This window comes from Heterodontus francisci, chromosome 1 (assembly GCF_036365525.1).
Source record: "Heterodontus francisci isolate sHetFra1 chromosome 1, sHetFra1.hap1, whole genome shotgun sequence".
Lineage (NCBI taxonomy): Eukaryota > Metazoa > Chordata > Chondrichthyes > Heterodontiformes > Heterodontidae > Heterodontus > Heterodontus francisci.
This window is the reverse complement of record NC_090371.1, coordinates 88444100-88457103: the sequence shown is the minus strand read 5'-3', so window position 1 is coordinate 88457103 and position 13004 is coordinate 88444100. Positions and strand designations below refer to the sequence as shown.

Below are 13004 nucleotides of genomic sequence, written 5' to 3'. Positions count from 1 at the left end.
GTGGTAGGAGAATGGTGGGGATGTGGTAGGGAATATGGGATTAATGTAGGATTAGTATAAATGGGTGGTTGTTGGTCGGCACATACTCGGTGGGCCGAAGGGCCTGTTTCAGTGCTGTATCTCTCTGACTCTGACTCTATTCCTCAACTAATCCGTGAGAACATCATATTGCACCAAGGAATCGTACAAGAGTAGGGAAATTTAATAATAGAACAAACGTAAAGGCTTTGTATCTGAATGCATGAAGCATTCAGAATAAAATAAATGAGTTAACAGCGCAAATAGAGACAAATGGGTATGATTTAGTGCCGAATACTGAGACGTGGTTGCAGAGAGACCAGGTTTGGGAATTGAATATCCAAGGGTACTCAGTATTTCGGAAGGATAGACAGGAAGGAAAAGGAGGTGGTGTAGCTTTGTTAGTGAAGTAAGAGATCTGTGCTGTTGTGAGAAACGATATAGGCACTGGAGATCAAGGCGTAGAATGAGTCTGGGTAGAAATAAGAAATAGCAAGGGAAATAAGTCACTGGTGGGAGTAATCTATAGGTCCCCAAACAGTAGTTCCGCAGTGGGGCACAGTATAAACCAGGAAACACTGGGGCTTGTAAGAAAGGTACGGCAATAGCCATGGGCGATTTTAATATGCATATAGACTGGATTAGTCAAATGGGCAAGGGTAGCTTCAAGGGAGAGCTCATTGAATGTATTAGAGATTGTTTTTTGGAGCAATATGTTGTGGAATGAACCAGAGAGCAGGCTATTCTAGATTTGGTGTTGTGTAATGAGGTGAGATTAATAAATGATCTCATTGTTAAGGATCCTCGAGGGAAAAGTGATCACAGCATGCTAGAATTTCAAATTCAGTTTGAGGGCGAGAAGCTGGAGTCCCACACGAGCGTTCTGGAGTTAAACAAAGGTAACTATATAGGCACGAGGACAGATATGGTTGGGCAGGAAGACTACAAGGTAGGACAGTTGACGAGCAGTGGCAGATGTTTAAGGAGATATTCAATTTATCCCAACTAAAATATCTTCTAGATCGGAAGAAAGATTCTAGGAGGGGAAAAAAACATCCATGGCTAAGCAAGGAAGTTAAGGATAACATAAAGACAAAAACTAAGGCATATTGCAAAGGCTGGAAGATTGCGAAACTTTTAAAGATCAACAAAGGGTTACTAAAAAATAAAAAGAGCAAAGGTAAATGATTCAAGAAAACTAGCACAAAATATAAAAACGGATAGCAAAAGCTTCTATAAGTATATAAAAGGGAAGAGAGTAGCTAAAGTGAATGTTGGTCCATTGGAGGATGAGACTGGGGAGTTAATAGAAGGGAACACAGAAATGGCAGAGACACTAAATCAGTATTTTGCTTCAGTTTTCACGGTGGAGGACACAAGTACCATCCCAATAGTACCAGGTAATGCAGAGATTATAGAAAGGGAGGAACTTAGAACAATCATCATCACTAGGGAAAAAGTACTGAGCAAACTATTGGGGTTGAAGGCAGACAAGTCCCCAGGGCCTGATGGCCTACATCCTAGGGTCTTAAAGGAAGTGGCACTGGAGTTAGTGGATCCATTGGTTGGAATATTCCAAAATTCTCTGGATACGGGAAAGGTTCCAGTGGATTGGAAAAAAGCTACTGTAACGCCCTTATTCAAAAAGGGAGGCAGACAGAAAGTAGGAAACTACAGACCAGTTAGTTTAACATCTGTCATTGGTTGACAGGGCCCTCGACCAAGTCCGGCTCATTTCCCGCACCTGTACCCTCATCCCTTCCTCTCACTTTCCACCCCACCAGCCTCCATAGCATACAAGACTATGGGCCAAGTGCTGGAAAATGGGGTTAGAATAGATAGATGCTTGATGGCTGGCATGGAAACGATGGGCCTGTTTTTGTGTTGTATAACTCTATGACTCTATGATTCCAGCTGCTCAGCTCTTCCGTGATTTCCAGCAACACCTGTTTGCTCGCAGATGCTGGCCTCTTCCTCCCATCCGCCAGGAATAACTCATCTTTGCGAGCCCTTATTGCCTGCAACAGTACCTCCAGGGATGTGTCCGAGAACTCGGGGGTTGAGGGGTGGGGGTGCGTCGGCAGGGGCAACTTTCCCACACTGGCACACCATCACAAAAGTTCCTGCCTGTGTTCTAACAATTGAATGAATTGTAACCTCCATAAGGGTCCTTTTAAATATAGGATTACATAGAATATATGGCACTGAAACAGGCCATTCGGCCCAACCAATCCATGCCAAGCCTCCTCCCATCTTTCCTCATCTAAATCTATTACTGAAACCGTCAATTCCCTTCTCCCTAATATGCTTGGCTAGCTTCCCCTTAAATTCGTTGTAATCACTCCCTGTGGCAGTGAGATCCATATAGGATTACGGAGAAATTCTTTGACAGTCAGGTGCAAATCAGGAAATGCAGAAGCAGGATGCTAATGCTGTGGCTGAGTTAAAAAGCCACAGCAAAGCCCTCTTCTAGATCTCTGGGGTTCCCAACCCACTGCACGCCTCCCTTGCTGCAAGCAGGTCTAAATGCTAAAATTCTGACTTTGTTTCCCTATTATTTTTGGTATGTGTTTTGTGTCTTCTACTGTGAAGAGACACAGAATATCTGTTTAATGTCACTGCCATTTCCTTATTCCCCATTATAACTTCTCCTGTCTCAGCTTCTAAGGGACACACATTTAGTTTTGCTATTCACCTCCTTTTCACATACTTGTAGAAGCTCTTAGAATCTGTTCTTATACTTTTTGCTCGTTAATTCTCATTCTATTTTCTCCCTCATTATCAATTTTTTTGGTCATCCTTTGCTGGTATCTGAAACGCTCCCAATCCTCAGGTTTACTACTCTTCTTCTAAACATGAAATGCCCAGAACTGCACACAATACTCCAACTATGACATATTCAATGTCTTGCACATATCCAACAACAATTTTCATGCTTGAATATTCATTACATCTTCATAAAATGTTGATTTTATTTTTAATTGGTTTTTCAACCTATACTCCCAACTACACATATTTGCATCTTTAGATCTGGCTGATTCTGTACTGAGTTAAGAATCTTAATATTTAAGGTCTATATCTTTTCACTTTTCCTAACATTTTTCTATATTAAATTGCCCTCTCTACAAACCTGACCATAACATCCTACATTCCTCCTCCCTGTTCTGCATGCCCTCTAATTTGGTATTACCATTCAAAATCATTCCTCCTGCACCTATATTTATATGGTTATATAAATGGGAAACAAATGAATTTGCAGCACAGTTTCCTGAGGAATACCACATCGGCAATATCAATTTGTAAAAGCATCTCTTACAAGTTCACCTACAATGAACGTAAACCAACTGGCCCATAATTTCTTGACTTATCTCTTTCCCCTTTCTTGAACAGAGGCGCAATATTTGCCATCTTCCAGTACTAAAGCACAATCCTGTTTTCAAAGATTTATTCAGGTTAGTCCCTTCACTAAATCTTCTCCAACCTCCTTCAGCACCTTTTTAAAATATCCTGTCATTCTGCCTATTTATTTCTGGAAGTGACTCAACATTCTCCACCAGGTACTTTTACAGTCCAACTTTCACCTTCCTCTGGAAAAAAAAAGATACAAAATAAGCATCTCTCTGCCACTCACTCAGTCTCAATTAAAAAAAGTCATACTTATTCAACTATTCCTTTACCTATTAGGCGCTTGTAAAAGTTCTTCATCTTAACCTCTAGCTTTCTTTCATACTCGCTCATAGCATTCGCTTATAACAGCCCTTTGAAAATTGTTCATGAACATTACAATAAAACAAATTACTGGCAGATAATAAACAGAATAAAAATATGAAAAATGGAGCTTCAAAACTCCTATCATTTTTGTCATAGAAATCATGTCATCTGGGCCTAAGGGTGGGGTGTGGACAGCCTCTCTTGCCTTGATGCAGAATTTTAACTAGTGTGAAATGGGTAGGTGCTACCTCCCAATTAGAATCCCACCATTTCCACCTACTGTATGGCCAGTGTACAGTATGCCTGCATGTTACAAGTTTGGTTGCCATACAACAGGCATTAGTGGGATCCATAATGCCATTTGCCAGTGCCAATGATTTCAGAAAGATCAACTCCATTATGAAGGTGGCAACTACACGTAGGATGAGGATCCTACGTGGCCAGGTTTTTCTCCACACCCAAAGGAGCAACAAGACCCTGCCTCGAAATTCCAAAGCATAAGTGGTATGGGTGCCTCCTCTTTTATGCTAATAACTCCATCGACAGGATCGGGAATGGCGTCAGCACCAGGCGTGACTACCAGACTGAAGTCCTCTCCTGTCATAGGTCAAGAAGTGCAACAGCTCACAAGGAATTTCTAGTCCAGAGTCTTTACTGTTGTACAAGTAAACGAATTAGTAACAAAATTCTAGCAGCAGTAATTGTAGCTTGATCTTACCTTCATGATTATACAAGTGATTAAACCAAAACTCCAAGGATCTGATGCTGCATCAAAGAAAATAAAAGATATATATAAGTATAAAAAATGTTCAGCTTACCTTCTGGCAGTCACTTCATAAATGCTTAGTCTAGGAATGTAGTTTATTTATACCATGACTAACAGGGATGTCACATTGCATTGTCACAGATTTGATGACTCAACATACCAATGCGCAGATAAAACATCTCTTAAGAAAAACAATCACTGGAATCCAGTTAAAAAATACTAGAGAATAATCCATAATATCAGGTACTGGGGTGGGGGGGGGGGGGGGGGGGTGGATACAATAAAAGAGTCAAAGAAGTACCCAGTCAATTTGATAAGACCAAACTTAGGAGTCATGAGCAAAATTTGGCAAATTCTTTGAACAGAAGTCAAATAAAAGCAACACGGATGATTCCCAGATTTGAAACGCTAAGTTAGATGGGGTGACTCACATCATGAATTTATTTGCACTGAAGAAATAAGAGTTGAGCAGGAACAAAATCCAGATTTTTAAAATGACGAAACGCATGGATAATGTGAATGTAAGAACTAATTTGACATTTTAATTCTGATCAAAAAAACTCAAGGGCGTGAGTGCAAAGTTGATGTTGTTGCTATTACAGAGACTTGGTTGAGGGAAGGACAGGATTGGCAGCTAAATATTCTGGGATTTAGAAGCGGGATAGAGCGGGATGTAAAAGGGGTGGGGGAGTTGCATTACTGGTTAAGGAGAATATCACAGCTGTACTGCAGGAGGACACCTCGGAGGGGTCATGCAGCGAGGCAATATGGGTGGAGCTCAGGAATAGGAAGGGTGCAGTCAGTATGTTGGGGGTTTACTACAGGCCTCCCAACAGCCAGCGGGAGGTAGAGGAGCAGATATTTAGACAGATTTTGGAAAGATGTAAAGGTAACAGGGTTGGAGTGGTGGGTGATTTTAACTTCCCCTATATTGACTGGGACTCACTTAGTGCTAGGGGCTTGGATGGGGCAGAATTTGTAAGGAGCATCTAGGAGAGCTTCTTGAAGGAATATGTCGATAGTGCAACCAGGGAAGGGGCCATACTGGACCTGGTATTGGGGAATGAGCCCGGCCATGTGGTCAAAGTCTCAGGAGGGGAGCATTTCGGGAACAGTGACCATAATTCCGTAAGTTTTAAGGTACTTGTGGATAAGGATAAGAGTAGTGAAGGTGCTAAATTGGGGGAAGGCTAATTATAACAATATTAGGCAGGAACTGAAGAATTTAGATTGGGGGCGGCTGTTTGAGGGTAAATCAACATCTGACATGTGGGAGTCTTTCAAACGTCAGTTGATTAGAATCCAGGACCGGCATGTTCCTGTAAGGAAGAAGGCTAAGTTTGGCAAGTTTCGGGAACCTTGGATAACGAGGGATATTGTGAGCTTATCAAAAAGAAAAAGGAAGAATTCGTAAGGGCTAGAAGGCTGGGAACAGACAAAGCCCTTGAGGAATATAAAGAAAGTAGGAAGGAACTTAAGCAAGGAGTCAGAAGGCCTAAAAGGGGTCATGAAAAGTCATTGGCAAACAGGATTAAGGAGAATCCCAAGGCTTTTTATACGTATATAAAGAGCAAGAGGGTAACCAGGGAAAGGGTTGGCCCACTCAAGGACAGAGGAGGGAATCTATGTGTGGAGCCATAGGAAATGGGCAAGGTACTAAATGAGTACTTTGCATCAGTATTCACCAAAGAGAAGGACTTGGTGGATGATGAGTCTAGGTAAGGGAGTGTAGATAGTCTCAGTCATGTTGTTATCAAAAAGGAGCAGGTGTTGGGCGTCTTGCAATGCATTAAGGTAGATAAGTCCCCAGGGCCTGATGGGATCTACCCCAGAATACTGAGGGAGGCAAGGAAAGAAATTGCTGGGGCCTTGACAGAAATCTTTGTATCCTCATTGGCGACAGGTGAGGTCCCAAAGAACTGGAGAATAGCCAATGTTGTTCCTTTGTTTAAGAAGGGTAGCAAGGATAATCCAGGAAATTATAGGCCGGTGAGCCTTACATCAGTGGTAGAGAAATTATTAGAGAGGATTGTTCGGGACAGGATCTACTCCCATTTGGAAACAAATGAACTTATTAGTGAGAGGCAGCATGGTTTTGTGAAGGGGAGGTTGTGTCTCACTAACTTGATTGAGTTCTTTGAGGAAATGACGAAGATAATTGATGAAGGAAGGGCAGTGGATGTTGTCTATATGGACTTCAGTAAAGCCTTTGACAAGGTCCCTCATGGCAGACTGGTACAAAAGGTGAAGTCACACGGGATCAGAGGTGAGCTGGCAAGATGGATACAGAACTGGCTCAGTCATAGAAGACAGAGGGTAGCAGTGGAAGGGTGCTTTTCTGAATGGAGGGCTGTGACTCGTGGTGTTCTGCAGGGATCAGTGCTGGGACCTTTGCTGTTGTATTATATATAAATGATTTGGAGAAAAACGTAGTTGGTCTGATTAGTAAGTTTGCGGACGACACAAAGGTTGGTGGAGTTGCGGATCGTGATGAGGATTGTCAGAGGATACAGCAGGATATAGATCAGTTGGAGACTTGGGCAGAGAAATGGCAGATGGAGTTTAATCCAGACAAATGTGAGGTAATGCATTTTGGAAGATCTAATACAGGTGGGAAGTATACAGTAAATGGCAGAACCCTTAGGAGTATTGACAGGCAGAGAGATATGGGCGTACAGGTCCACAGGTCACTGAAAGTGGCAATGCAGGTGGATAAGGTAGTCAAGAAGGCATACGGCATGCTTGCCTTCATCGGTCGGGGCATAGAGTATAAAAATTGGTAAGTCATGCTGCAGCTGTACAGAACCTTAGTTAGGCCACACTTAGAATATTGCGTGCAATTCTGGTCGCCACACTACTAGAAGGACGTGGAGGCTTTGGAGAGGGTACAGAGGAGGTTTACCAGGATGTTGCCTGGTCTGGAGGGCATTAGCTATGAGGAGAGGTTGGATAAACTCGGATTGTTTTCACTGGAACGACGGAGGTGGAGGAGCGACATAATAGAGGTTTACAAAGTTATGAGTGGCATGGACAGAGTGGATCGTCAGAAGCTTTTTCCTAGGGTGGAAGAGTCAGTTACTACGGGACATAGGTTTAAGGTGTGAGGGGCAAAGTTTAGAGGGGATGTGCGAGGCAAGTTCTTAACACAGAGGGTGGTGAGTGCCTGGAACTTACTGCCAGGGGAGGTGGTGGAAGCAGGTACGATAGCGACATTTAAGAGGCATCTTGACAAATACATGAATAGGAAGGGAATAGAGGGATACGGTCCCCGGAAGTGCAGAAGGTTTTAGTTTAGACAGGCATCAAGATCAGCGCAGGCTTGTAGGGCCGATTGGCCTTTTCCTGTGCTGTACTGTTCTTTGTTCTTTGGTACAGCTAGGATAGCATAAATCAGATCACCATATGAGAATATGTAAAAATAAGTGCTCAAAATGGAGCACAGAGGGAGGGAGACTAACAAAATGGCAGAGGGCGCCATTCCAGACATTGCTCGGGCCTCTGCCATTTTGTCAGGGACGGGGAAGGCAGAGGTCGGCCTAATTAATGGCCACTTAAGGGCCTCTTCCTGCCTCCGTCTATTTTGTAGAAGGCAGAGGGGCCGACTGCCGCATGGAGAAGCCGCTAGGTAAAGTCTGGTGACCTCCTAACGGGGTTGGGGTCTCCCTCCTTCGGGGCAATCCAGGGCCCCTGGACACCCCCCCCCCCACCCCGTGATGGTCGCTGCCCCACTTGTGTGGTCTTCTTCAGCATGGCAGGGTCTCCTGCAGTACCGGCAGTGGCCACTGCTCCCAGTGGTATTGCTGCTACTGCAGTGCTGCTGGTCCTCTCGATTGGCTTGTCTCTTAAAGGAACAGCATCCCTCACGGCAGGCAGTTAACTAGCTGCCCACGGTTAACTAGCTACAGGGATCCGATGGAGGGATGAGGCGGGTTCTCCCCCGCCTTCCAGCCCGGCACAATGCGGCTCCAAGTGTGAGGTACAAAAATAAGATTTATTGGAAAATTTTCTCTGGAATGTTGATACTTTAAATAACCATTAAAAAGATATTTTATATTGAGGATTCAACAAAATTTTACAGCAATGTTCATCTCTATTCACTGAAGTTATCAATGTTCTTAAAATATACCCCATAATGCAACACTAACTTTGTTTTCAAGTTCTTACAATGCGTGATAACTTACTTCAGAAGGCCAAAAATGAATGCGTTAAATCTTGTGCTGTGGCTCGTTAATTCGGAGTACTGACTTATCTTGCAAAAAAGATTGTTAAGTGCCTTGGTAGAAGGACCTGAAAAGAAAAAAAGATGAAGTTTCAAAACAATAATGAAAGGACAATACGTTTTATTTGAAGGATGTGCTGTTATCAGGAATTTCTGGAAGGGGCTGAGTGGTGCATTGGGTTAGAACACTGCCCCTTCAACTTTGGGAACTTGAATTGAATCAAACTGTGCCAAAGATAGAAGGTGAAGTGAATAGAGTGAAAGGGATTGGGGAAAGGGAAAAAAAAAAAGAGAAAATGAAAAGAGAGAACAGCAGTAAAGGAATAGAGTAAAAATGACAACATATCTTTTGCAAATTTTTTTTTCAAACAGAGTTAGCAGCGTTCCATAACTAGCCAAGCATAAGAAAATATAACTTTTTGATGGGGCCTGCATCCAAAAGTTTGAGAGCTTTTGGGTTACTGTTATGATTGAAAGTTTGGAATCTTCCAAGATTCTATTATATCCTAAGTTTAAAGTTAAGTAATGGTTATTATTCTTTCAGTGCTACTAGTTTGTCTTATTCCCTAAAGAGAATTTAAGATTATTGGCTGCCTAAACTATCATTCTTATACCAGATCTTATTTGGTATTGTTGGAAGTCCTACCTAAATTGCAACCTGTAATCTGAGCAGAGTAAATTAAAACTTTGTATAGCCATGGCAAAAAGTGATGTGTCATACCAAGCTGAGTGGAAGCCTCAATCACAGTCCATGGCAAATTTTTCCTTTGTCCTACGATCATATCAAGAACGTATGCCTTCAACCCATCTTGAAGAACATTTTTCATTGCTGGACACAGGTACTTAAGTACAAGGTGGCCCACATTGGGACTGACTGAACTGTTCCCAAGCTTGGCCTGTAACAAACAAAATGCGACTCATCACACTTCATATTTGCTATGGTACAAGAAATTATTTTCAAATCCTTTTCCAAAACATTTTTGTAAATACCAGTTGTGGCTGTGCGAATAGGATTTGTGTCTGTCCTCAGACACAAGGTAAATAATTTCCTTATCAGCAAGACTTCCACTTTCCCCATTTTAGCAACAGTACTATGAAATATCACTGAATCAGTGGGACAGCAAAGCCTATCATTGTGCAACACACGCTGGAGAAGAGTTCAAACCGCACTTGGATCTAACCATGTGTGTACAAATTTAAGGAACCGTACTAAGAACAGTATGTTGTTTTTCTTTTATTCATAATACTGGAAAAGAAAACAACTTGGTGTCCAAGTGCAACTGTTCCCAGTTTGCATCATGTTAAAAATACAAGGCAAGAGATAAACTATGGTCAATAATGAAAAGTTAAATTATGAAGTGATGGGTCAAAATTATTTGGGTGTATGAAGACAAAATTAGATTTAATAGTTTTGATTGTAGAACTTAAAATGATTTATAACTACTTAATTACTTTAAATTTTAAAAGTTTAAACAAGTGAGCTGTTTAAAAAGGACATAAAGGAAAGCACTCCCTGTTTTCCAAAATGTACACAATGACCCAAATTTTTTTACGTGCACAAATATTAGCACCACGCACGCACACCCCTGCATGGCCAAATTTTCTGACGGCTTTGGCCCATCATTAAACTGTGCTTTCTGCACAAGAAAAATGCGCACATACTATCAAGTTTGACTTTTTCCTGCCAATAGGAAAATTTGGTCAAGCAGTACATTTTGAATGCAGCTGCTGAGCCTTAAATATATGCCTGGAATTTGGAGCTAAGTGCACTCGTTGCAGCATTAATTTACATTGTTTATTAATAAAGGCATGACCCCAATGTAACAGCCTATTTGCTGGACATTCTGCGTGAACAGCTGCCAAGTTTCCAAACTGAGTGGCACTACACACAATCACTATTCAGAAGCAGCATGGCAGGTTGACATGTGAAGAGCTCTTCAGAGGTCACTCAGGCAAGAGACATGACAGGAAGAGCAGCAAGCAAATTATTGAGAGGGGTCCCAGCAAACAAGGGAAGTGCTCAATGCATAAGGATCACAAACTAAAATTTATCAACATGCTCAGTCTACAGGTCAAGAATGGCCACAGCCATATGCAGTGAATGAAAGCAGGACAAGGCCAGTCCTCCTGTAGCAGCTACAAGAAGATGGCACTTTCTTCCTGAGACTCAGGAGCTGTGCAAAACAAAGTGCACATTTGGAGTTAAAGTTGCACCCCTAGCAAGTACCCTCCATTTGTCATAATCCTTCATATCGTTGCTAACCTTCCCAATTCTCACAGCAGGGTCTACCCAGTCAAAGTGCAAATCCAGTTTGACACCTAATTTACATAATTTTCCAAGGGTTCCACAGGTAAAGAACTCAAGAGTTGTGGGCAAAATTAGGAAAGAGTGTACAAGATGAAACATGCAAGGTCAAAAATCTAATATTCTGACCCACACACACTGCTCGTGATGTTTCTTGCACCATATGGAGCCATGAAACATGTACCCTAATAACAAACAAACAATCAGAGATTGCAAGTGCAAACAATGGGGGAAATGCTATGCTCTTCCCACAGCAACTTTGGAGGCAGGAAGAGCATATAATCAGGCGAGAGGGCGAGAAAGCTTGTGAACCGTCTTCCCACCAAGCCACCAATTGAAGCCCTTAAGTGAGCAATTAATGCCAGCTTGAGGGGGGAGGGGGGGCCTCACTGGGAGCACATCAAGTAAACCCATGCTGGCTGTTTGAGGAGGGGTCCCTCATTAAAAGGCACAGTGCCAGATCGAGGCACCCAGCATCAGTAAAGGGGGGGAAAGGAGGGTGGCCGCTAAGAGCAACCCCTGCCCTTGCTGCTTACCCACTCCCCTATGACCCCCACCCTGCGAAGCCCCTCCCTTCCTGACTCACCTGTGGCCTGGATCCAGTGCCTCCGGTGAGTCCAGTACCAGCAGCAGCCACCGCCTCTGCAGTGACACTGCTCAGTGAAAGAGCTGCCAAACTCTGACAGGTCGGCAGCTTCCAGTGGACAGGACTTCCGTCGATGGGGTCCTTAATCCTGGGGAAGCCCACTGCTGTCTACTTAAGTGCTTAATTGTCACGTAATGCACCAGAGGAGACTGGTGCTTCAGCCGGAGGTTGAGACCTCCGTTGCCCAGATAAAATTCCAGCCAATAATTTTCTGCAGCAACAATAAAGATTTGGCTGATTCATGGCAGCAAACAATCATTTGACTGTAACAATCCAAAAAAGTCAAAAGGTTGAATGCAAATTTTTCCAATTTTTGTTGAAACAAATTACAACATGTCATAGGAACACATTAATACACAAACTAAATCAGATCACAGACACATTAGTTATCTTACCTTTACACCAGGATCTCTACTTGTTCCAAAGTGTGCTACAATTAGATCAACAGCAGTATTCACAGCCTTAACGAGACCTATCATAATAAAAAAAAGTATGTGGGTAATACAGTAGATTTCATAAAAGCAAAATACTGTGGATGCTGGAAATCGGAAATAAAAACAGAAAGTGCTGGAAATAGTCAGCAGGTCTGGCAGCATCTGTGGAGAGAGAAGCAGAGTTAACGTTTCAGGTCAGTGACTTCTCATCAGAACTGGCAAACATTAGAAATGCAATAGATTTTAAGCAAGTGAAGGGGTTGGGGGGGGGGGGGGTGGCGGTGGTGGAAGAGAACAAAAGGGAAGGTGTCTGATAGGGCAGAGGGCAGGAGAGATACAATGACAAAGTTGTCATGGAACAAAGGCAAAGGAAGTGCTAATGGTTGTGGTGAAAGGCCAAGTATTAGCCCAGATAGGGTGTTAATGGCAGAATAATGAACAGCTCTGTCCATAAACACATACATGAAAAACCAAGTTTAAGGCAGGCACATGGTTAAAAATAACAAAATGAAATAATAATTAAAAAAGGCCAGTCATGCTCTGAAATTGTTGAACTGAATGTTGGGTCTGGAACGCTGTAGAGTGCCTAATCGCAAGCTGAGGTGCTGTTCTTCGAGCTTGCGTTGATGTTCACTGGAACACTGCAGCAGGCCAAGGACAGAAATGTGGGCCTGAGAGCAGGGTGGTGAATTGAAATGGCAAGCAACCGGAAGGTTGGGTTCATGCTTTCGGACTAAGCGGTGGTGTTCTGCAAAGCAGTCATCCAATCTGTGTTTGGTCTCTCCAATGTAGAGGAGACCACATTGTGAGCAGCTAATACAGTATACTAAATTGCAGGAAGTACAAGTAAATCGTTGCTTCAGCTGGAAGGAGTGTTTGGGGCCTTAGATGGTGAGGAGAGAAGA

General features: G+C 42.7%; 1 protein-coding gene across 11 annotated transcripts in view; it reads right to left on the bottom strand.

The window, feature by feature from the left end:
* Nucleotides 1-13004, bottom strand: part of rusc2 (RUN and SH3 domain containing 2) — a 196550-nt gene that overhangs the window by 24192 nt on the left and 159354 nt on the right. For all 11 annotated transcript variants that reach the window (XM_068032737.1, XM_068032739.1, XM_068032734.1 and 8 more), the window contains 4 exons: nt 12061-12137; nt 9436-9610; nt 8677-8782; nt 4448-4494 (listed from right to left, as the gene is read on the bottom strand). In XM_068032737.1, coding sequence (XP_067888838.1) covers nt 4448-4494; nt 8677-8782; nt 9436-9610; nt 12061-12137 — 405 coding nt within the window. The remainder of the gene's footprint in view (nt 1-4447; nt 4495-8676; nt 8783-9435; nt 9611-12060; nt 12138-13004) is intronic.